The sequence below is a fragment of the Coffea eugenioides genome, chromosome 8, assembly GCF_003713205.1.
Source record: "Coffea eugenioides isolate CCC68of chromosome 8, Ceug_1.0, whole genome shotgun sequence".
In the NCBI taxonomy this organism is placed as follows: domain Eukaryota; kingdom Viridiplantae; phylum Streptophyta; class Magnoliopsida; order Gentianales; family Rubiaceae; genus Coffea; species Coffea eugenioides.
In genome coordinates, this window is record NC_040042.1 from 45759002 (window position 1) to 45779141 (window position 20140).

At 36.9% G+C, this 20140-nt stretch overlaps 2 protein-coding genes across 3 annotated transcripts; one reads left to right on the plus strand and one right to left on the minus strand.

The window, feature by feature from the left end:
* Nucleotides 1-263: 263 nt before the first annotated feature.
* On the plus strand, nucleotides 264-8448 carry LOC113779610 (golgin candidate 6). Of its 2 annotated transcripts, none has more exons than XM_027325253.1 (20): nucleotides 264-400; nucleotides 648-699; nucleotides 969-1021; nucleotides 1320-1447; nucleotides 1528-1580; nucleotides 2188-2334; nucleotides 2422-2495; nucleotides 2596-2665; nucleotides 2754-2807; nucleotides 2891-2986; nucleotides 3705-3755; nucleotides 3830-3910; nucleotides 4075-4188; nucleotides 4274-4345; nucleotides 4612-4797; nucleotides 5004-5107; nucleotides 5411-5459; nucleotides 6385-6450; nucleotides 6609-7373; nucleotides 7731-8448. In XM_027325253.1, exons 2-20 carry the CDS (start codon nucleotides 676-678, stop codon nucleotides 8277-8279), a joined length of 2736 nt encoding a protein of 911 aa, XP_027181054.1. In that variant the 5' UTR covers nucleotides 264-400; nucleotides 648-675; the 3' UTR covers nucleotides 8280-8448. The 2 variants fall into 2 exon arrangements, with proteins under 2 accessions (XP_027181054.1, XP_027181055.1); XM_027325254.1 differs by lacking the exon at nucleotides 264-400 and adding an exon at nucleotides 416-519.
* Nucleotides 8449-12186: 3738 nt separating this feature from the next.
* On the minus strand, nucleotides 12187-15707 carry LOC113779731. The gene is made up of 3 exons (XM_027325434.1): nucleotides 14283-15707; nucleotides 12934-13476; nucleotides 12187-12629 (listed from the first exon to the last, which is right to left on the minus strand). Exons 1-3 carry the CDS (start codon nucleotides 15192-15194, stop codon nucleotides 12528-12530), a joined length of 1557 nt encoding a protein of 518 aa, XP_027181235.1. The 5' UTR covers nucleotides 15195-15707; the 3' UTR covers nucleotides 12187-12527.
* Between the last annotated feature and the right edge of the window lie 4433 nt (nucleotides 15708-20140).

The following is a 20140-nucleotide window of genomic DNA, read 5'->3' on the forward strand; positions in this document are numbered from 1 at the left end:
TAAAAGATTTTGAAAAAAGAAAAGAAAAGAAAGGTTTTCCCTACAATAAATTAAAAAACTCATTGCACATTAAATACGTCAAAAGAATTTTTTTAAAAAAAAGGTCGAGAAAATGAGAATTTATAATAAAATTTTTTTTTTATAACGGATTAACTCGGATCCAAATCCAAATTGAATATGACCTGGACGGAACCAGGAACGTGTACTCCAGTTCATATGATGCGACGACGCCAATTCTACTCGCTCTAATAACGGAACAAAACTAACTACTCTGCTAACTCTGCATCCCAATATCCTACCCCACTCTGACCCGACCCGTTTAAATCTCTCTCTCTCCCCCGGTCCCTCCCTGTCTCTTTCTTCTCTCTCCTCGATCTCTCTCGCCATAGCAGACTCGAAGGTGAAAGTTAAGGAAGAAACACACAATTCTACGGTTTAATTCACTTTAATTGTCATTATCCAATTTCTGCCATTTTCACCTTAACTGGTTATCATCTCGTGTCAATTTCGCCTGAATTGGTTTGTTTTCTTCATCAAGTTTAATAATGGGTTTCAATTGAGATTTTATTTTCTTTCTGTAGTTCATCTTCATCAAGGTTTGACCTTTTTTGATAAAGGGTTATATTCTTCTCTATAACTTGTTTCAGGTACTAAGATATACAGTATACAGCAAGAATGGATTTAGTTTCCAAGTACCAGGTGATTATTTTATTTAATTTGCCATTTTATCTTATTAGTAGCTTGAGAATTTAATCTTAGCTATTGGTTCATCTGGAAGCTGAGACTTTTCAATTTCCTCCAGTTCTTTTTGTTGGTTTTAATATTCTGTATTCAGATAACGGAATGCATAGCTTGAATCTCGTTTTGCTCTAATTTTCAATTTTCTATTCCCTTAAAAAAAAAAAGAATTCCTTTTTGCTTTAGTGTGTATTAAAATTTTAATTCGCTGAGTATTACTAATTGTGCAGGGGTACGTTGGACGTGTCTTTGGAAATGAGAACTCGGGTTCGAGTGAAGATAGGTAAATTTCTTGTTTCGTGGATTGATTTATGTGTATGTGTACGAGTGTTAGCTTTGTTTGAAAATGACTGGGAATAAGGAGGAGGTAAAAACTTGACTAACTTGTCCACATAAGTGAGAAAGAAGTAGAATGTCAAGGAGTGTAGGAAATATAGCAAATGTAGGCCTTCTAACCAAGGGGTGTGCTATTAGATTCTAGTTGAGATTTTGAGCCGTGAGTTCTTCTTGTGAGTTTGGGACTGTCTTTCTTTCAATGTAGATTCTATATCTTGTTCTTAGTTCATGTATTGTGACAACAGTTATATCGAACGCTTACTTGACCGGATAAGCAATGGTGTACTGGCTGAGGATAGGAGGGCTGCTATGGCTGAACTGCAATCTGCTGTGCCTGAAAGTCAAGCTGCACAGTTGGCTTTTGGGGCAATGGGTAATTGCTTCTCTCTTATGGATGAATTTGGTTTTTTTTCCACAAGTGGGTAACTCACCCTTTGAATTAATGCTTTTCAGGCTTTCCAATACTTTTAAGCGTCTTAAAAGAGGAACGCGATGATCTTGAATTGGTTTGAATCCTTCTGTCTCCCTTTTTTCCTGTCCCTTTTCATATTTTGATTTTGATTATTGAATTTCTATATTTTTTTGTCAAAAATTCTTGAATTTCTATTATAGTTCCTTCATTTTGTGGTCTAAAATCTACATGTAGTGCTGGGAGTTCATTCTGGAAAAGTAAATGATGTTGATATCTAATTTACTGATTGTCCATGTGCTAATTTTGCTGAATATATTCGGGTATCTTCCCTTTGTGGGAGGCTTACATCGATCACTTTTGAATGTTTAAGCTTTCTGGTTGCACTTAGCACTGGTTGTTGTTTAGTCTCTAATATATGCCATCCCTGTTGTGGTATTCTCACTGTTCATACTTCTGGGTTGAGTAAAGTGTGTTTTTGCCCAACTATCAGAATAGAGATGAATAATTAGATGAATAAAACCCATTGTGATGATTTACGGTCGAGCACATTTCATGAATATAGAGTGTCTCTGGTTGTTAGATAACAATTTACACTGCTAAGTTGCACAATCTCAACTTTAAAGACGGAACACCTTTTGATCTTTTTCCTCACCATGCACTTGTATTAGATACTAAAATGTTATAATGTTGACTGTTTGAAGGTTCGTGGAGCTCTGGAAACTCTTCTGGGTGCCTTAACTCCAATTGCTCATAGCAGAGGTCCAAAAAATGAGGTTCAACCAGCTCTAATGAATAGCGATTTGCTTTCTAGAGAAGTAGACAGCATATCTCTTCTTTTAAGCTTGTTGGTAAGAAAACCAACTTTTGGACTAATAATCTGCATATGTTTTGGTTTTGGTTTTTCCTTTGCAATTGCTAATTTAGTGTTCTGGCAGTCGGACGAGGATTTCTATGTGCGCTACTTTACAATTCAGCTGTTAACAGCACTTCTAACAAACTCTCCTAGTAGGTAATTTTTCCTGAAATGTTTTATACATGATGTTGCTTAATCATTTCTCTTGTTGCTTTGTAACTTCTACTTTTCTTAGAATTTTAAATCGATTTTTCAGGCTGCAAGAAGCCATTCTCACCATTCCTCGTGGTATTACACGGCTTATGGATATGCTCATGGATCGTGAGGTATGAAACTATAACTAGCATTGAGTGGCTTTTAATCTAATCTCCCTGTTGTTGATGGATCATGAGTTACTTTTGTTTCTTTTTGTAGGTTATAAGAAATGAGGCTTTGTTACTCCTGACTTACTTGACCCGCGAAGCTGAGGTGACATTTGGCTATATTCTTGTCTCAGATTAATTTCGTTTTGCTTTTCTATTTGACCTGATTTCTTGCTGTAATCATATCAGGAAATTCAAAAAATAGTGGTTTTTGAAGGTGCTTTTGAGAAGATTTTTAGCATTGTCAAAGAGGAAGGAGGTTCAGAAGGAGGTGTAGTTGTTCAGGTGGTTTACAATTTAAATCACATGCATTTGTCATTATGGTGCAGTCATCTTTATATGTCTTTCTCCTCTTCCAAAAGACCCAAAATTTCCTTGTTTTCTATCACTTCTTTTTTGGTGGTGTATCAAATTCATTCTGAAGTTTTGCTTTTATAGCATTAACCTGATTAGGGTGTCTTCTTTACTGTTAACTACTGATACTTTTGCTTCTTTGTCAAAGATGGAGACTTGGCTTCCTAGGACATAGTGAATTTTTTTTTGGCTTACTTTTCATTTATGATGCAGAAAGAAGTTCAATTTCATTTGTTTAGATATCAAGTAAAACTAATACCTTGTACATTGTCCATTTTGATATCGTATGAACACCTTCTGGCTAACTTTTCATCTGTGAATGACAAACACAGGGGAATTGTTTTTTTTTTTTGGCTTACTTTTCATTTATGATGCAGAAAGAAGTTCAATTTCATTTGTTTAGATATCAAGTCAAACTAATACCTTGTACATTGTCCATTTTGATATCGTATGAATACCTTCTGGCTAACTTTTCATCTGTGAATGACAAACACGGGGTTATTATGGCCTTCTTAGGTGGTGGTGCATATAGGTTTAGTTCTGGTTATGTGAGGTTTATTGATATCTGTAACTATTTCACAGTCTTTTCATTCTTATTTGTATTTTATATGGATATGATTGTTCCTGGTTTCTCTTTGGTACTCTACAGGACTGTCTTGAGTTGTTGAACAATCTCCTGCGTAATAATGCATCTAATCAGGTTAGTTAAGATATTATTTGTGGTTAAATATGCCTAGCTCTTAATCTGCAACTAATTATTTTTGCCTGATTTAGGTACTGCTTAGAGAAACAATGGGCTTGGACCCTTTAATGTCAATTCTCCGAGGAACCACCTACAAGTTTACTCAACAAAAGGTTCAAAACTCAAGATTACATTATTACAAATGTCTTGCATCTAGTTTGAAATGATTGTCCCTGCTGGGCACGCTGTAGCAATTACTGATTTGCTTGTATAAGCCATCAAAGAAGCCTTTCTTATTTCATTTCTTTGTTCTTGTGAATCATTCAATTGCCAGTAGACAATAAATATACTCAGTGTTCTGGAAACGATTCATTTGCTCATGATTGGAGGTCGAGAAGCAGATCCTGGCAAGGAAAAAAATAGCCTGACTAACAAAACAGTCTTGGTTCAGGTTGGTTTCAATATTTCTCCTTTGTGAAGTTTCTCAAGGCTTTGACCTCAATTTTCTAAGCAATTACAGTTTATGTATATTGTAGAAAAAGGTTTTGGACCATTTGTTGATGTTGGGAGTTGAAAACCAATGGGCCCCTGTACCAGTGCGTTGCATGGTAATGAAACTTTAAATCCCTAGCCTGGTGATTTTTTTTTTTGATTCATGCTATCCTCTCAGTTTTCCTCTTCACTGGGAGAAGAATACAATGTAGAATTAACTGTTATGCAGGAAATAACAAGGTAATGAGAAATTGAACAACATATATTAGTCTTTTTTATTGACCATGAGGGCCATGGCTGTTCTTCAGAATATATCTAGTGACAATAATGAAAATTTGGAGACCTGTAATGCGCTTATCGATTTCACTTTCATACTATTCAGGCACTGCAATGCATTGGAGACCTGATTGCCGGTCATCCTCAAAATCGTGACTCTCTTGCAAGTAAAGTTCTTGGTGAGGAACCACATGTGGAGCCAGCTCTGAATTCTATACTCAGGATTATCTTACGCACTTCTAGTGTCCAAGAGTTTGTATCTGCAGACTATGTTTTTAAGAGCTTTTGTGAGGTTTGAATTATCAGCTTTATCTTTATGATGGTTTCCTATAATTTTTGCATCTCAAAATGCATTGTCAGTTACCAATGGCTTCAATTTCTAAGTTATCATATCTTCTCTCTGTTTGAGGTTTTATGATGCTTCTGTTCCCCCCCCCCCTTTCCCTTGTACATGTCTTCAATAACACTTAAAAAGTTTGATTTAATTATTGGAAGCAGAAAAATCCTGATGGTCAGACAATGTTGGCATCAACGCTAATACCACAGCCGCAACTGATGACTCATGCGCCCTTTGAAGACGATGTTCACATGTCATTTGGAAGGTAGTTCTATTTTCCTCTTGTTCCATTCTTGAGCTTTTTTTGGTTAACACTTAAGCTTGTGCTGGCAATGGTTATTTTGAAAACAAAGCATTTGGAAATATTTTCCTGTCTACCTCATGTTCTTTCTTAAACATTAATCCCTTGCAACCCCCCCCCCCCCCCCCCCCCGATGAAAAAAAAGAAAAAAAGGAGATGAAGGAAAAGGGTAGTTATAGTGAGGTCACAACGAGGGTAATGAAGAGAGGGAGAGAAAAGTAAATTTCCTTTTAGAATAATAAACTTTTATGAAACCTGTCTTGGCAGCATGCTGTTACATGGTCTTACAATGAGTGAAAGCAATGGTGATCTTGAGGTATGTATGCTGATCGTTATTGTTTTGTCTTAAAGGAAAAGCATGTAGAAGGATTTTCTGAATTTAGGAAGAGGATTTTATCTTCAAAATGAAGTTATGTTGTTGTTGTTATTTTTTTATTTTTTATTTTTTTTGGGTTACACTGGCATGTCCATTAGTTTGCTATGAATTTGAAACTGTAAGCTCATTATTGCAGAGCATTGATAGGTGGGAGAGAGACAGATGAAATTTCTTTTCATGAATCATTCCACTTAATATAAATTTTGTGTTTCTTAATGTCCCTATATGTAGGTTGTCCGTTGGGCTGTAATCTGACTTTGAGAATCCATTTCCATTTGGAAGTTAAAAATAGGGAAATCGTGTGAACTTTTTTACTTTTGCAAATTTAATGTTGAAATCTGACCTTAGATTTTATACAGTTCCTGAATATGATGAATTCTAGTAAATATGTTGTTAACCAGGTTTGGGTTTTGACTTTTATGACAGAGCTATGCCAAGTTTCTAAGTAGAAGACATTATGCTTGTTGCTTTTTATAGTGTACTTTTACTTTGTCAGTTTTTTGTTTTTTTGGGTCTAGATTGACCTGTGTGCTCTACATGACAAGGAACAGTTTGGGGATGATTAAAGAAGCCGATGAAAGAAAAAGATCATTTGTAGAAATGCAGTTCATTGTTTATTTCGTTTCTAGAGGTCCTGACGATGAACACTGTTCCAGTGCCATCTAAACTACTTTTGTTTCTAATTCTAGAGGTCCTGACGATGAAAACTGTTCATAGCCATCTAAACTATTTTTGTCCTCCTCTTGATTTAGTCGTCTCAGTATCTGAATCATATCTTGAATAAGTTTTCATGCCTTTCGTACTTTGGTTCTGTGGTCCTTGTTGCTCAACATGTAAAACCATTTATACTATATTTGAAATGCAGACTTGCTGCAGAGCTGCTAGTGTGCTTTCTCATGTCCTCAAGGATAATATGGAATGCAAAGAAAGGGTATGCAATTGCAACTTTCCATGTGAATTCTTGATGTCCTTACATTTTATTTTTTAGAAACAAATAAAGATTGAGAGTATTGGCTTTGAGTACAGTTGCGGAAGTCGGCCAAGTCTTATGGTTGTTTTTCATACTCTTTGATATATCATTTGGTGCAGGTCCTTAAAATTAAACTTGAAGCTCCAATGCCCTCATTAGGAGGTCCCGAGCCTTTAATGCACCGTATGGTGAAGTACCTTGCTCTTTCCTCTTCTATGAATGGTAACGATGGAAAATCAAGTGGGTCTGGCAATGCCTATGTCCAACCATTTATCTTGAAGCTACTAGTTATTTGGCTTTCTAGTTGTCCAAATGCAGTGCAGTGCTTCCTTGATTCACGCCCTCATCTAACCTATTTGCTTGAGTTGGTTTCAAATCGAGCCATGACTGTCTGTGTTAGGGGATTGGCTGCAGTGCTCTTGGGGGAATGTGTAATATTCAATAAATCTAATGACAGTGGAAGGGATGCTTTGAGCATAGCTGATGCCGTAAGCCAGAAAATTGGGTTAACATCATATTTTCTTAAATTTGACGAAATGCAGAAAAGCCTATTGTTTACATCTGCCAAGCCAACCCTGTCCCGCAAACAGTTAACCAGATCTAGTGCTGCTAGCATGGCAGAGATTGAAGATGTTGATGAAAATGAGGCAATTGATCTGAAAAATGATCATGCTATGCTGGTTTCTACATTGGATTCTCAGTTTGTCAACTTTCTGAAGCATTTGGAGGGTGAAATCAGAGAAAAGACTGTAGAAATCTACAGCCATCCAAAGAGCCAGGTGGCAGTGGTGCCAGCCGAACTAGAACAGAGAAATGGAGAAGCTGATGGTGACTATATTAAGCGGCTAAAGACATTTGTTGAGAAACAATGCCTCGAGATACAGGTATATTTTTGTGAATCTCTCCTTTCATTGTATTCTAATTTAAGGCTTCTTGTCCACTAAGTATGAGAACCGCCAATTTCATCAAGATTATGGGAATATAGCTCGATTAAGTGTAGTTGCAGTTTCCATAAGCATCCGATTTCTTGGAAGCAGGATGATATCAGACCTTTGCTTGACATTTAATTTTGAGGCAATGGTAGTCCTTGTATTTGTCTAATCAAACTAGAAAATCAAATGCAACGCAATGTTTGGCTTTTGCAGCCAACTTGGCCATCTTGCGGCGTTATTATGTGAGCACGACCACATGCACCTGTCTGTCTTACATGATTTTATTTTTTGCTACCTCTTGTCGAATAGGACCTTCTAAGTCGAAATGCAACTTTGGCGGAGGATCTTGCAAGGACAGGTGGGAATGGCTCATCGGAGCTTGAGCATAGACCTAGCGCCGGAGCAGAAAGAGTCCATGTTGAGGCACTTAGAAGAGACCTTCATGAGGCTTCTCAACGACTTGAGATGCTCAAGGCAGAGAAAACCAAGATTGAGTCTGAGGCTTCCATGTACCGAAATTTAGCCGGTAAGATGGAAGCCGATCTGAAAAGCTTATCCGATGCATACAACAGCTTGGAGCAGACAAACTTCCATTTGGAGAGGGAAGTAAAAGCTCTAAGTAGTGGTGGAGCTGTCCCCATCCCAGATGTGGAGACACTGAAAGCAGAAGCAAGAGAGGAAGCTCAAAAGGAGAGTGAAGCTGAATTAAACGATTTGTTTGTCTGTCTTGGACAGGAGCAGAGCAAGGTAGAGAGACTTAGTGCAAGATTAATGGAATTGGGTGAGGATGTTGGAAAACTGCTTGAAGACATTGGGGACGATCCAGGACTTCCTGAAGATGAAGAAGATGAAGATTGATCATGGTTTTCGCATTTTCGGTTTTAGGTTGTTTTTTAGTCTCTCCCTCTCTGTCTCTTTCACAGGGATGTCATTTGGACTACTTGTATATCTTTGGTGGAATGTACAGTACGGTGTTTTTTTTTTCCTTCCTTTGATGATGATGGAACTCGGCCTTTTTTTTCCCCTTTGTTAACTCTTTTTTAAATTTTGGGGCATTCCAGAAAATAAAAAAAAAAGAAAAATTGAAACATGCACATTCTTTTTCACGGCACTAGAATGTTTTTGCCACTAAACTTTCCGAGTTTTTTTATCGTTCTAGCTGAATTTCGAAAATAGGATGAAACTTTGGGCTTCGCTTCTCTATATAAACAGTACTGTTATATCCCCTTTGAGCTTTCAAAATTGATAAATTTTTTCACATTAGCCTCCGGATGATGGCACCCTACACCGGGGTCAATATCCGAGGGAGACTGGACGAAAGTTTGGGTAGAAAAAAAACTGCTGATGTTTCACTTTCAGGAAGATTGGATGATGGAAGTTTGAGTTTGACTAGTGAGGTTGTTGATTTTTCACGTAACTCTGGTGGCGTAGTTTTGCCGTGACTGAAATCAGGCTTTTTTTTTTTTTTGGGGATTAATGATTCCTGGGATTTGAAAGGAAATAAAATCGGCCCAATCAAGACAAGGTGGTGGGACTGACTGTCTTCCATTGCAGACATTCCAGGGCTGCAGGTAGTTGTATTCAAGCGATTGTGGCCCATGGGATTCCATCCGGGTCGACTCTTGAGAACTTGCTAAAATTAATTTTCCATTTTTGTATTTGATGCTCCAGTAATTAATTCATTAGACCCGATTGAATTGAGGCACTACACCTCTATTTTGTACTTTTTGAGGTGCAAAACACTAATATTTTTATTACGAAAAGCCCTTTCAATGTGGAGTGTCGGCCGTGGGCTGAAATTAGAGATATTTCAATCGTGGAAACTTGGACGGAAAAGAAAAAAAGATTGTAAGTTCAAAATTTTTCATTTATATATAAAAAAAAATTCTTATTATTTCAATAGTAGTGTAACAACTGGAAAAAGTGTTGATTTCTTTTCCTATATGATTGAAACGAAGAAAATGATTTGACTTCAACTCGTCTCTTTTTTTTTTTATAACCCTTGGAGAAAAGTTAGCTCAGATTTATCACAAAAAGAAAAAGAGAAAGAGGACAAGTAAAGTTGAAATAGAGTAGGAAGGGAAGGACGGTGCCCTTTTTCTCGGGGCAGCTACTTACCACATGCCCGATTTAGAACTATTGGTTTCACTGGATTTTTGAGTCCGTACCAATGTCGGTGCTCTTTTTCATTTTCATTTTCTTTTATCCTTTTGATTTGAAAAATGATCTCATGCCCAAAAGTTTCTACCACACTCCAACATGTGCTGGTGATTCATGATGAAGAGAGAGGAAGACACAATTATTGAATAACCCAATTCACAACAATTGCAATGTATAACTAATTCTGCCAAAAATATATATATATATATATATGTGTGTGTGTGTGTGTGTGTGTGTGTTTCTTTGTCATAATATTGCATTGTTTCAAGCAAAATAAGCTAGGCTAATGGCATCACATCTCTTTGTCTCAGATTTTCTTTTCTCTAAACGATTTTTGGAAAAAAAAAAAAAGGGGGGGTTCTTTTGTATTTAAGAGAAGACTCAAGTTTTATAAGAGGGAAGGGAAATGTAAAGAGTTTGAAAGTCGAATCAATAATTTTACGTTAACATCCTTATCAACGAAACTGGGCAAAATTTTATCTACAATAATGTTAGAAAGTTTGGAAGATGTTTCTTGAACTTTGAAAAAATTAACAGAAGAAGAAGTTGGAGCTAATGGGTTTTGCTTCAACTCTACAATAAATTAGAACCCTCAAATTAAAATAGACTTCTTGTTTTTTTCAAGAATCTAAACTTGTTTGTTGGATCAGTTCTTCCTTCATGTTTTTCCAAGGGGCCAGGCTGTAGATATTACCGGTCCCAGAAAGCTCCAATACAAGGCACTAGAAGTCTAGACCGGCAGAAAACAATTATACAACGAGTAGCATGAGAGACCCATCTCCGCTTGTCGGCTCCACCTCCAATGAGTGATCGCAGCTGCAATAGTTATAAGTTAATAATCCCTGGGTGTAATTGTCGATAATAGCCGGACGGGTACAATGATCGTCAATGAAGTGGACAGAGGAGTAGGGAGTAGAGACCCGTAGTGGACGATCTAATTTCAACAACTAACTGGGGTCTCTCCTGCTTTTTTAATTGAGACATCGATTTTTGTCCCCAGAGTCGCATTCATCACTACTCTCCTAGTCATTAGTTTTAAGTCGCTTTCTTATTCTCTTGAATTGATTTTTCCTTGCAGGGAATGCAGGATTTAAAAAGCCGGCGAGCGAGGGGAAGGGAGATTTGAATTCCGAACTTCTGATTCTTGAAACTCTAATCTTAAATCGCTTTCTTAGCAAGACCTAAACAAATTGATAGTTATCACCGTAGAATAAACTATAGGGACATTAATTAGATGATTATAAGGTCCGTGATTCAATTTTCAAAAACTTTCCTTTTCTTTTTTGGTTTTCTTGAAAAGTTTGAAGTCTATTTTTTAAATAAAAAAAATAGACAGTATAGTTCTTTTCTTTTAGTTTTGTCAAACCAACAACGCCACTATAAAGTAGTTGTACTCCTTGTTCGAAATGATCGCATTTTCAGTGCTCCTCAACCTTTTCTGTAATCTAATAGGAGTAGTTCTTTTTGCATCGCCGGTGGTGGGGGTGGAGAAGTGGGGTGGTGTGTTATCAAATACGCTTTCCCAAGTCATGTCCTCAGAAAGAAAGCTTGCGTAAACAAAAATTTGAGATGGCAGTCCGCCTTTCCATAGAAAATAAAAAAGAAAAGAAAGTTATATTAACAAAAAGGGTAAATCTTATATACACACGTCACGTAACGATGGTATATACATCGTTCGGTTGAATATACGACACATACGTAAAAGTTGAGTTTCAAATTCAAATTTGAATTATGTGTCATGCATCTAACAATGAAATTGTATATGTTGTCAGTGTATAAAAGATTAATTTTAACTAAAATATGTTAATAAAATATTTCAAAAAAAATTGTATTTCCAAGTCAAACAAAGTGACAGATGGTTTCCCACCTTTCGGGATAGGGTAACAACAATGAGCAATGAGCACCATGTAAGATGGTTGGACGAGATTGCATATTGTTATTTTATTACTGTGATCTGTCGCTCGTTCCGACCTGCCTCAGTCCACACATAATAATAATCTTTTTTATGCTTGCTTACACCAAATTTTTAATAGCAACACAGGTTATCCAAAAGGCAAAAGTTGATTGAAATTGTTGTACCATATAATATAGGGTCCACGACAGCATAATTTAGAATTTCACATGCAAAAATGCGTTTCCACGGTCCACTGGATGATCTTCTTGGCTAATCTTGAACAAAAATATTACTGCATGCACTTTTAAGACATGAAGAATTACCTCTATATTCAGAAATGATTATGAAATTACAGGACAACCACCGGCACCAACCCTTGCCAAGAAAGCCTAAAGCATTCTCAAGAAAGGGCAGGGCGGGCACGCTGAATTCCCCCTCGAAGCAAAGTAATCTTTGCCATTGATTACATGGTCAACCTGCTCTCCTCCATCTCACTGTTGTTAACACACACAACTATCAAAGCAAAACTAATCAATGCTCTTAACTTTAAGCAGCATGGTTCGCATGGTTTAAGGCATAAGCTATGCTACCATGCTCCTTCGTTCACAAGTATGCCTTTTTGACTTTAAAAGAAAAAAAAAAAAACACATGCCACCACCATAGGAAGAACAGAATGAATGAATGAATCTTTCAACAACAACATCAGCAGCGTATAAACCAACTCTAAATAACATTTGATTCTGTTATCAACTCCACGAAACCCCTCAATGTTTGGGGTGACATCAAAAACTACATTGGATGCAATAATCACATCAATGTCGAACGCGTACAGCTACAAACATTTTTACAGTAAATCCTCCATCCCTGCCTCTTCCCCCAACAATCTTCCTAAATTCCTACTATGCCGATGAACTTGGAAAGACCTTCCAACAATAGTGACGGCCTTAACTTAACAAATAAAGATATAAAACTACAAATTGAACTGCAAAAAAGTTGGTACAAGTGGAAATAGGGAGAGAAACAAAACCAAAAATAGCTCATGAATTTCACAGTTACTGTATCTCACTTATCTCCCCTTCTCTACATACACCTACTTCTATAGCCAGGCTTTTCTTCTTGGAGTCCAAGATTCTGCAACAGTTTCTCCTTGGAGACTGCCACAATACAATTCACAAGAGGGGTTAGAGAGAACAAAATGTAGCAGTTGAAGAGAAAAAAAAAAACCAAACTTTCCCACTTTCTGCCATGGTTCAAGTATGAGTTGAATTTCCTGTTACTCATGTAATGAGTGGAATGTTGACATGGACAAATGGGTTAAATGAGCATTCACAGGATTGCCTAAGCCGATCTTCACTACGCCCAAAATAATTTTTTGAAATACAAAATTCTAATAGATGATTTATCCAGCAGCATACGCATTGGAAGCTAAAATGTTAATTTTCAAGAAGAGTTGCTTACCCTGTTCCATAGTTCTGGATCGGGCTTCTTATAAACCTCTACTTTGTCAAGTTGAGCAGGATCCACCATCTTCCATTTGCAAGCTGGATGAGGAACGCGATGCTTAACGTACTCAGTAATTGTTAAATTTCTGGAAGAATCAATTCTAGCCCCAGATAAATAAAACACGAAGGGCTTTTGACATGGGTTCCTCATAACGGGCCTGGTGTTAAAGGCGTAAGCTGTATAATCTGCTCTCCTGTACCAATTCAAGAAAGTCCTTGATGGCATTTCTATCTCTCGAGGAGATAATACACCACGAAATATTTGAATGGCAAATCCCCAGGACACTGACACTGTCCAACTTCTACGGCTGTCATAACAAATGGATTGTTGCATTAAACCAGCTGAGTCAAGCTTCATAGGAACTAAGAGTCTCTGAAGAGCTTGAACTCGAGTCACATTAGGGAAGATCGGCTCCACGACATCAAGATGGTGTAATGTCACAAATGGAGCCACTGGGTGTGCAGCTAATAGACCAAACAAGTTCCCATACACATCGTACTGAATCAGCCACCGCACAAGAAGAAATTTGGTGTTAGAACTGATTGACAACTGGTTTGGTGAGCAGCAAAAATAAATTAAAACCATTCACACTCCATGCCAAACTTTAAGCTGTATTTGAGCCACATGGCGCATGGCCTGGGGACTATTGTGCCACCAAATTATTCTTGAAAAAGGAAAAACGCTCTTAGTCTACCCAAAATAGCCAACAACCTCACGCTAAGCACAATTGTCAGATTACACAATGAACACATTAACCTAAACTGTCCCAAAAGAACTTCTGTATTTTACAGTTTAGGTTCCAAACCTATCATTTAAAGCGCAGCAATTCTAGCTATGAACCAGCAACATTTATCATAAAATCTTAGTGTAGAAACAGAGTAGAAGTAAACTTTTATTTTGCTAGTGCAACTAATTCTATACAAGCTTCTCCTTTTATGTTTTTCCCCTTTTAGGACTCTGGATGGGGTGGGGAGGAACTGCAACTCTTCGTCTAGACTAATGCTACAAGATTTACTAATCCTACTAGAATAATACAAGTAGCTGGAACTGATTAAACATAATAACACAACTTAAATGCTATAGTTTACTTTAGATATTGTACGACAAAATCCATTCTAGATAGTATTGCTATTTAAGGCTTTAAGCCCTGTACTAAATAACTGTTGGGCTGTTGCCAAGGTGGAAACCGAAATGTAGGCGTAGATAAAACCGACATTTACTGCACTGCAATTATACTCCATTAATGGCACTTTTCAGCATATGCACTGTCGGCAAGGAGACCGAAAATTGGAAAAAAGACTGACCTGGTGAAAACCGAGTTCTTTGGTGAGTGGTACACCGAGTTCAGCCATACAAGCTTGCATTCTGTCATCAGAACCATACAATCCAGGGTACCTCTGAATACAACTATCTTGCATTTTCTCAAGAGCCTTAGCCAAAGGGTAACTAATAGCAAATCCACCACCCCCATATGCCATCCCATAAGAAAAATAAATATTCTGCAAATGAGACTCGCTCAAACTACCAATATAATAATATTGATTGTGATCATACTTATTCAGAACCCTCACTAAATTCTCGGTAACAAAAACAGTGTCATCATCTCCCATCACAAACCACCTCACATTTTCCATCCCCATCCTCAACGTCTCCGAAACAATCCGCGAGATCCGAATCGCTGACCGGTGGCCCTGCCGGTTAGTATAAGCAAATTTCGAAGTGTCCCCTGAAATTCTTAGCTCCGGAAGAGTATCGCTTTCCTCTTCCCGGGTTTTGACGGGATTATCAAGCCAAACAATGCCCCTCATTTTCTCCCCCTTCCACCAGAGTTTAATGTAGTTTTTTCTCTTATCCCATAACTTAGCAGAAGCAGCAATGCCGAAAACTATGTGGTCTAATCCGGTTTTTTCTTCTTTCGGGGGCAATGTTTCGTTTTTGTTATTGAAAGTATTGAAGACTAGAGAGGAAGTGTTGCGCCCAGAGCCGATGGACAAACTACGGTGGGGGGTTGGGAGAAAATCGTCGTCGCAAGAACGAGAGTTGTTGAGAAGCTTCAAAGTATAAACAACATAGGTGGCAGAGACAAACAGAATCAGCCAAACCATAAACTTTGGTAAAGCTCGATTGTGGGAGCCGGTGACTCCAATGGGCGTCCCGGAGGGACTTCTCATCTGATCCCAGATGAATTTCTCCGGATCCTTCTGGTTTCCTTTCATTGTCTTGCTCAAGAACTCCCAAAAAGACAAACAATTACAACAAAACAACGGCAATATATTAATACTAATAATACACTAGCCAAAAAAATATGCCCCGAAATGAAGAGAAAGAAATATCAACGATAAAATCAGCTGACGGTGATTTTCCTCAGCGTTGGTGGGAAGTTTTAGCAAAGATTGAGGACCCTGTACCGGGTTATTTAAGAGGATGATATTTTGCCATGGTTGTGGGAAGATTTGGGGGGTAGACACATTAGATCTGTGGAAACAAAAGGTGATAACTTATAAAGGACACCGCCGGGAGAAAAAGGAGAAGGCGGTAGAAGGAAGGGGTAGAGGAAAGAGGAGAGAAGAGGGTTGAAGGGGATCCCGAATGGAAGAAGAAAGCATGCAATGGTGCGAGGTTGCAGCAGAGTCTCCCTCCCGGATGGGAGCTGCAGCGCACGGGGGCAGCACCTTATCAAATACTTCGATGAGAGCTGTGAATCGCCAGGGATTCACTGTCCCTGCCCTATACTACTACTACTACTACTACTACTACTGCTACGATTCCTTTCCCATACCCACCACTTATAATTCCCTCTTCCCTACAATACTAATTATAATACTAAGAGAATGTAGGAATACTAATGTATGCTTTGTTTGCCCCGTGTTCCTATACACTAAAAAATCTCGCGCAAGTATATCTATATATTTTTTTAAAATACATATGGCAAACCCATACACTGATTTTAAAATTGTCCATGGAGATGGGATTGGAACGGTGAAAATCGCACATTTATTACTCGTATAAGACAAGGGAAATGGGCTTGCCTTCTAATGTGTTTTTTTTGTTTGGCTGGCACAGGCTTATGCCAGACTAAGTCCGTGCAGTAGTGCAAAGTCTGTTCTAAGGATGCACCACATGGATGGTAGACATCGAAGGTCGACCTGATGACCGAAGGAGGTATCATCCGATCTGAGCTTCTAATGTGTTTAATTCTTCTACGTGGTCGTCTCGTGTAGGATGGTTTCTTTTAAGTCCATCTACGGCAAAGGACATTTGAGGCGTTGTAAACTGCAGTTGTAACGCCAGCAAAGCCATGGGATGGGCCTCGAGCAATTTTTCTTTTGGTTAAAAAACAAATATAAAGATTTAGATGAATTGGAGTTCAATCAATATTATGGATCAAGGCATGATCTCGAAACATACATCGTACATTTTTATAGAATGTCTATTAACGTAATTTCCATGCCAATAGTGAGACTTAAAAGCATAATCTTCATTAAAGAAATAATCCGTTCTCATCAATTGAATTAACATCAATTGAATTAACGCATGCTAATTAGGCCTGTGGCGATTGCCCCCACACTTCCCTGGGGTGTAGACTGCAGAGCATTTTTTTTTTTTCCCTGTGAATGATTGATAGTTTTGCTAACAAAAAAGATTCTAGCGGCATCATACGCGCATTGTATAACTTTGAATGGTTGTTTGCACATTATAATTTTGAAAGGTTTTTTGTGATATTTAAAAAATTCACGAAAGTGTCTAATAATTAGGAATAGAATTGTCTAAAATACGAGAACTATAAAAAGAAAAAAAAAAAGAGATTTGGAAAGAGTGGTCACAATCATATTTTCCTTAACAAAAATATTTTTTTGGATTGTGATTTTCAGCACAAAATATTTAAGTTTTTTTTGTAAATATACTTTTAATTATTATTTTATCTCATGTACATCAAATTATTCTAATATACTTTTTAATAAAAATTTTTAAAAATAACAATCCAAACTGATAAGTGAGTCCTCCTTAATTCTGCGAGTATAGACACGAAGGGCTCACCCTACTCAATTGATGGGACAGGATTGATGTTAGTATATCCAGTAAAAGTAGGCCATACATTACATTCTCATTTATCGCCAAAGTTTCTTTTGGACTAGCATGTGGATAGATATGTTTTGTAATTCAATAAAACAAAAAAAAAAAAAAGTTAAATAGTGGGGTTCATTGGGGAGCACTATCGGACTTTTGAGTTTAAAAAAAAAAAAAAATTCCTCAATGCTTTTATACAAACATGAAACGACGGTCCAATCCTCCTAATTATTGGTCTTAATAAAAGAGAAAAAGGGAAACAGCCCGCATGGTGATGTACTGGACTATGGTGGACCATGGGCGCGGTCGGTAGAGTGTAGACGCCTAACGTGTTGATCCGGTTTAGGATGATAGCTCACTTGAAAGAGAGAGAGAGAGAACGAGAGGCTAATAATGACGCGAGACGGATATAATCTTAGTTCTAGTCAGCATTAACGTAGACCTATCAGCATAATTTACGCTAGGCCAAAGTACAAATACCATATTGATCCGACTACTGTTTCTGGCCTCGACGTAGAGAGTTGATTCATGCGTGGGAATAGGAAAGCCCGCATCTTTTCTACGAGTAGGAGTATTTGACTAGTAGTATTTGTCAATGAAAGAACGCGTATTAATTTGTAGCGAACTTGAAGATGATCCTACTCTGTTAACCTTGAACACGTGCACTAAATAATCTTGACATTTAAATGATACTTAATGCTAGGTCAAATTTAATGGAAGCACCTTTTTTGCTTGTATATCTAGATTGGAGGGTTTGCTTATAGTTTTGAATGTTTGGATCAATTTGCTGAGAAATTTTTTTTGATAGATTGGGCGTTTATACTAGGAGTATGACCAATCTCTATTTGGATTAACTGTGTTTTGGGGTGTTTTTGAAAAAATTTTACTGTAACAGTGTATATGAAAATTTTTTAAAATATTTGATATATTGTATGGATAGGATATTTTTTGAGTTATTGTGTATTACTGTAGTATTGTATTTAAAAAATTTATTTTTGAAAAAATGATCAATCCAAACGGAGCCTATATACTTTTACATTAATTACAGTAAAAATATTGATGAAAGTTGCACCGTTCAATGCACAGCAATTGTTGAATAAGATAGGTTACACTAACGAAGTATATCAAAATAAGGGTATTTTAAAATAGTTAAAAGTTTATGAATATATTTTTCAATTGAAATGTGAACCATAACTTTGAACGGACGAATAAGAAAAACGGGATGATGACTAGTTTAGGTTAAATGATCATGGTAATATAAGCAAAAAGAAGAAAGGACTCAGCGTCCGAGTAAATTAGCCTCGAAGATCAAAATTCACAGAAACCATCAACTAACCGTTGACCTGGTTTGAAAATGATGGTCTAATACTGCTTGCTGCATCGCTTGATCGATCTAAGTCATGTCACTTTGGAGTTTGGACTGATTAGGTGATTTGTTAAACCACTAGTATTTCCCGAGCACATTCATGAAAGCAACCGATCGATTATGGATTCAAGGTAAGCCTAGAAATTTGGCGAGGAAACTACGGAGATTTCTAGTTGTGGTCCATAGAAACCAGGGATTGACGTATACTTTGCGGCCTACTCGTTTGTTTCACATTACCTTTATTTTAATGTTACCGTAAAACATACGATGCCAGATGTAGAATACTACCATATAAATTCCTGTTATTAAAAGCCAATAACCTTCTTATATTTTGGTATGATTTTCATGATTTCAGTTTAACATGTTAAGATTGTTGATACACATATTCACAATAGTTATAATAATAGGATATCCTTAAAATAGTTTATCTGCTTACGTGCTAAAATATCCTTAACTGAAAAATGTTCTGCAAATTCTTAAAACTTTTTTTTTTCTAGTCGTTTTTTCAGTGAGTGCGTCTTTTTACTTCTCTAATTTCCTTGGAAATCCATACACCAGAGGTTGATGATTAGCTAACGATTAAACACTTGTATTTTCTCTGAGACTTTAATGACTTTTTGAAAACTAAAAGCATTTTTATATGCATATTTTGCAATGAGAAATTAGTTCAAAACCGCCTTTTAAAATAATACACAACCAATTAGAGTAGTACTGTAGTATTTATTTTTCAAGGAACCTCGTTTCCATCAAACCCAGGCCCAAAATTCGATTCGAACTATAGTACTCCGACAAAAAAGAATAAAAAAGTGCCAATACTTTTTTGTTTAAAGCCCGGATAGGCAATTGGACTGTTCTGGACTGATCCTAGCCCCAAAATAATTCGAATGTACCATCATCACGCAATCGCAACTTATACAGTCTTGTCATTCCTCTTAAGCCCATGCTTTAATCATCTCAAAAAAAAAAAAAAAACTCTCAAATTTCAACAAGAGGGCATCAAGGACAGATCTTTCCCTTTGATTATCAGCAATAGTAGTGTTTATTCTTGTCGTTGCCAATACAAAGAGATGGTTGAGCGATTTGAAGTTTGTTATTACACACCAAAAATATGGTTGAAAATGTGGCTAGCTTATTATGTAAATAAGTAAAAAGAAAAAGTTAAATTCTATTTTTTTTTTGGGCACTGAATGCACTTCCTCCTATACATTATAATATTGAGTGTGTTTGGTTTACACGTTATTTACATTTTATTCACACACACACTGATTTACTTGTATTATCAACAACATTTTCGAATTATCTTTTTATCTCACATATATCATATTAAAAAAGTGTTATAGTATTTTTCAAAAAAATTATCCCAAATAATTTTCTATCCAAACACATTCATTGTCTTGTAGGAGACGTGATGTAAAGATTGATGAGCTCGGATAAAGCTTAAAGCTTGACAAACACAATTTGAATCACACATTTGTAAGTTTTAGTGAGCTAAATTGGGGTTTAAAAATATTCTGTGAGCAAAGTGTGAAACATACTAGAACTCAGCTCAGAAAACTCAAGCCTGAGTAAAAGAACAAAAAATAATCATTTGTTTGGATGAAGCTTCTTTTCAATTTTTTTTTACAACTCTAAATACATTGTGCATTTACCTAATAAGAGCAGAGTATTTCACTGATCGGTAATCGAGATTTCCTTTTTCTTTCTTTATTTGGTTTTGGGGTGCGAGAC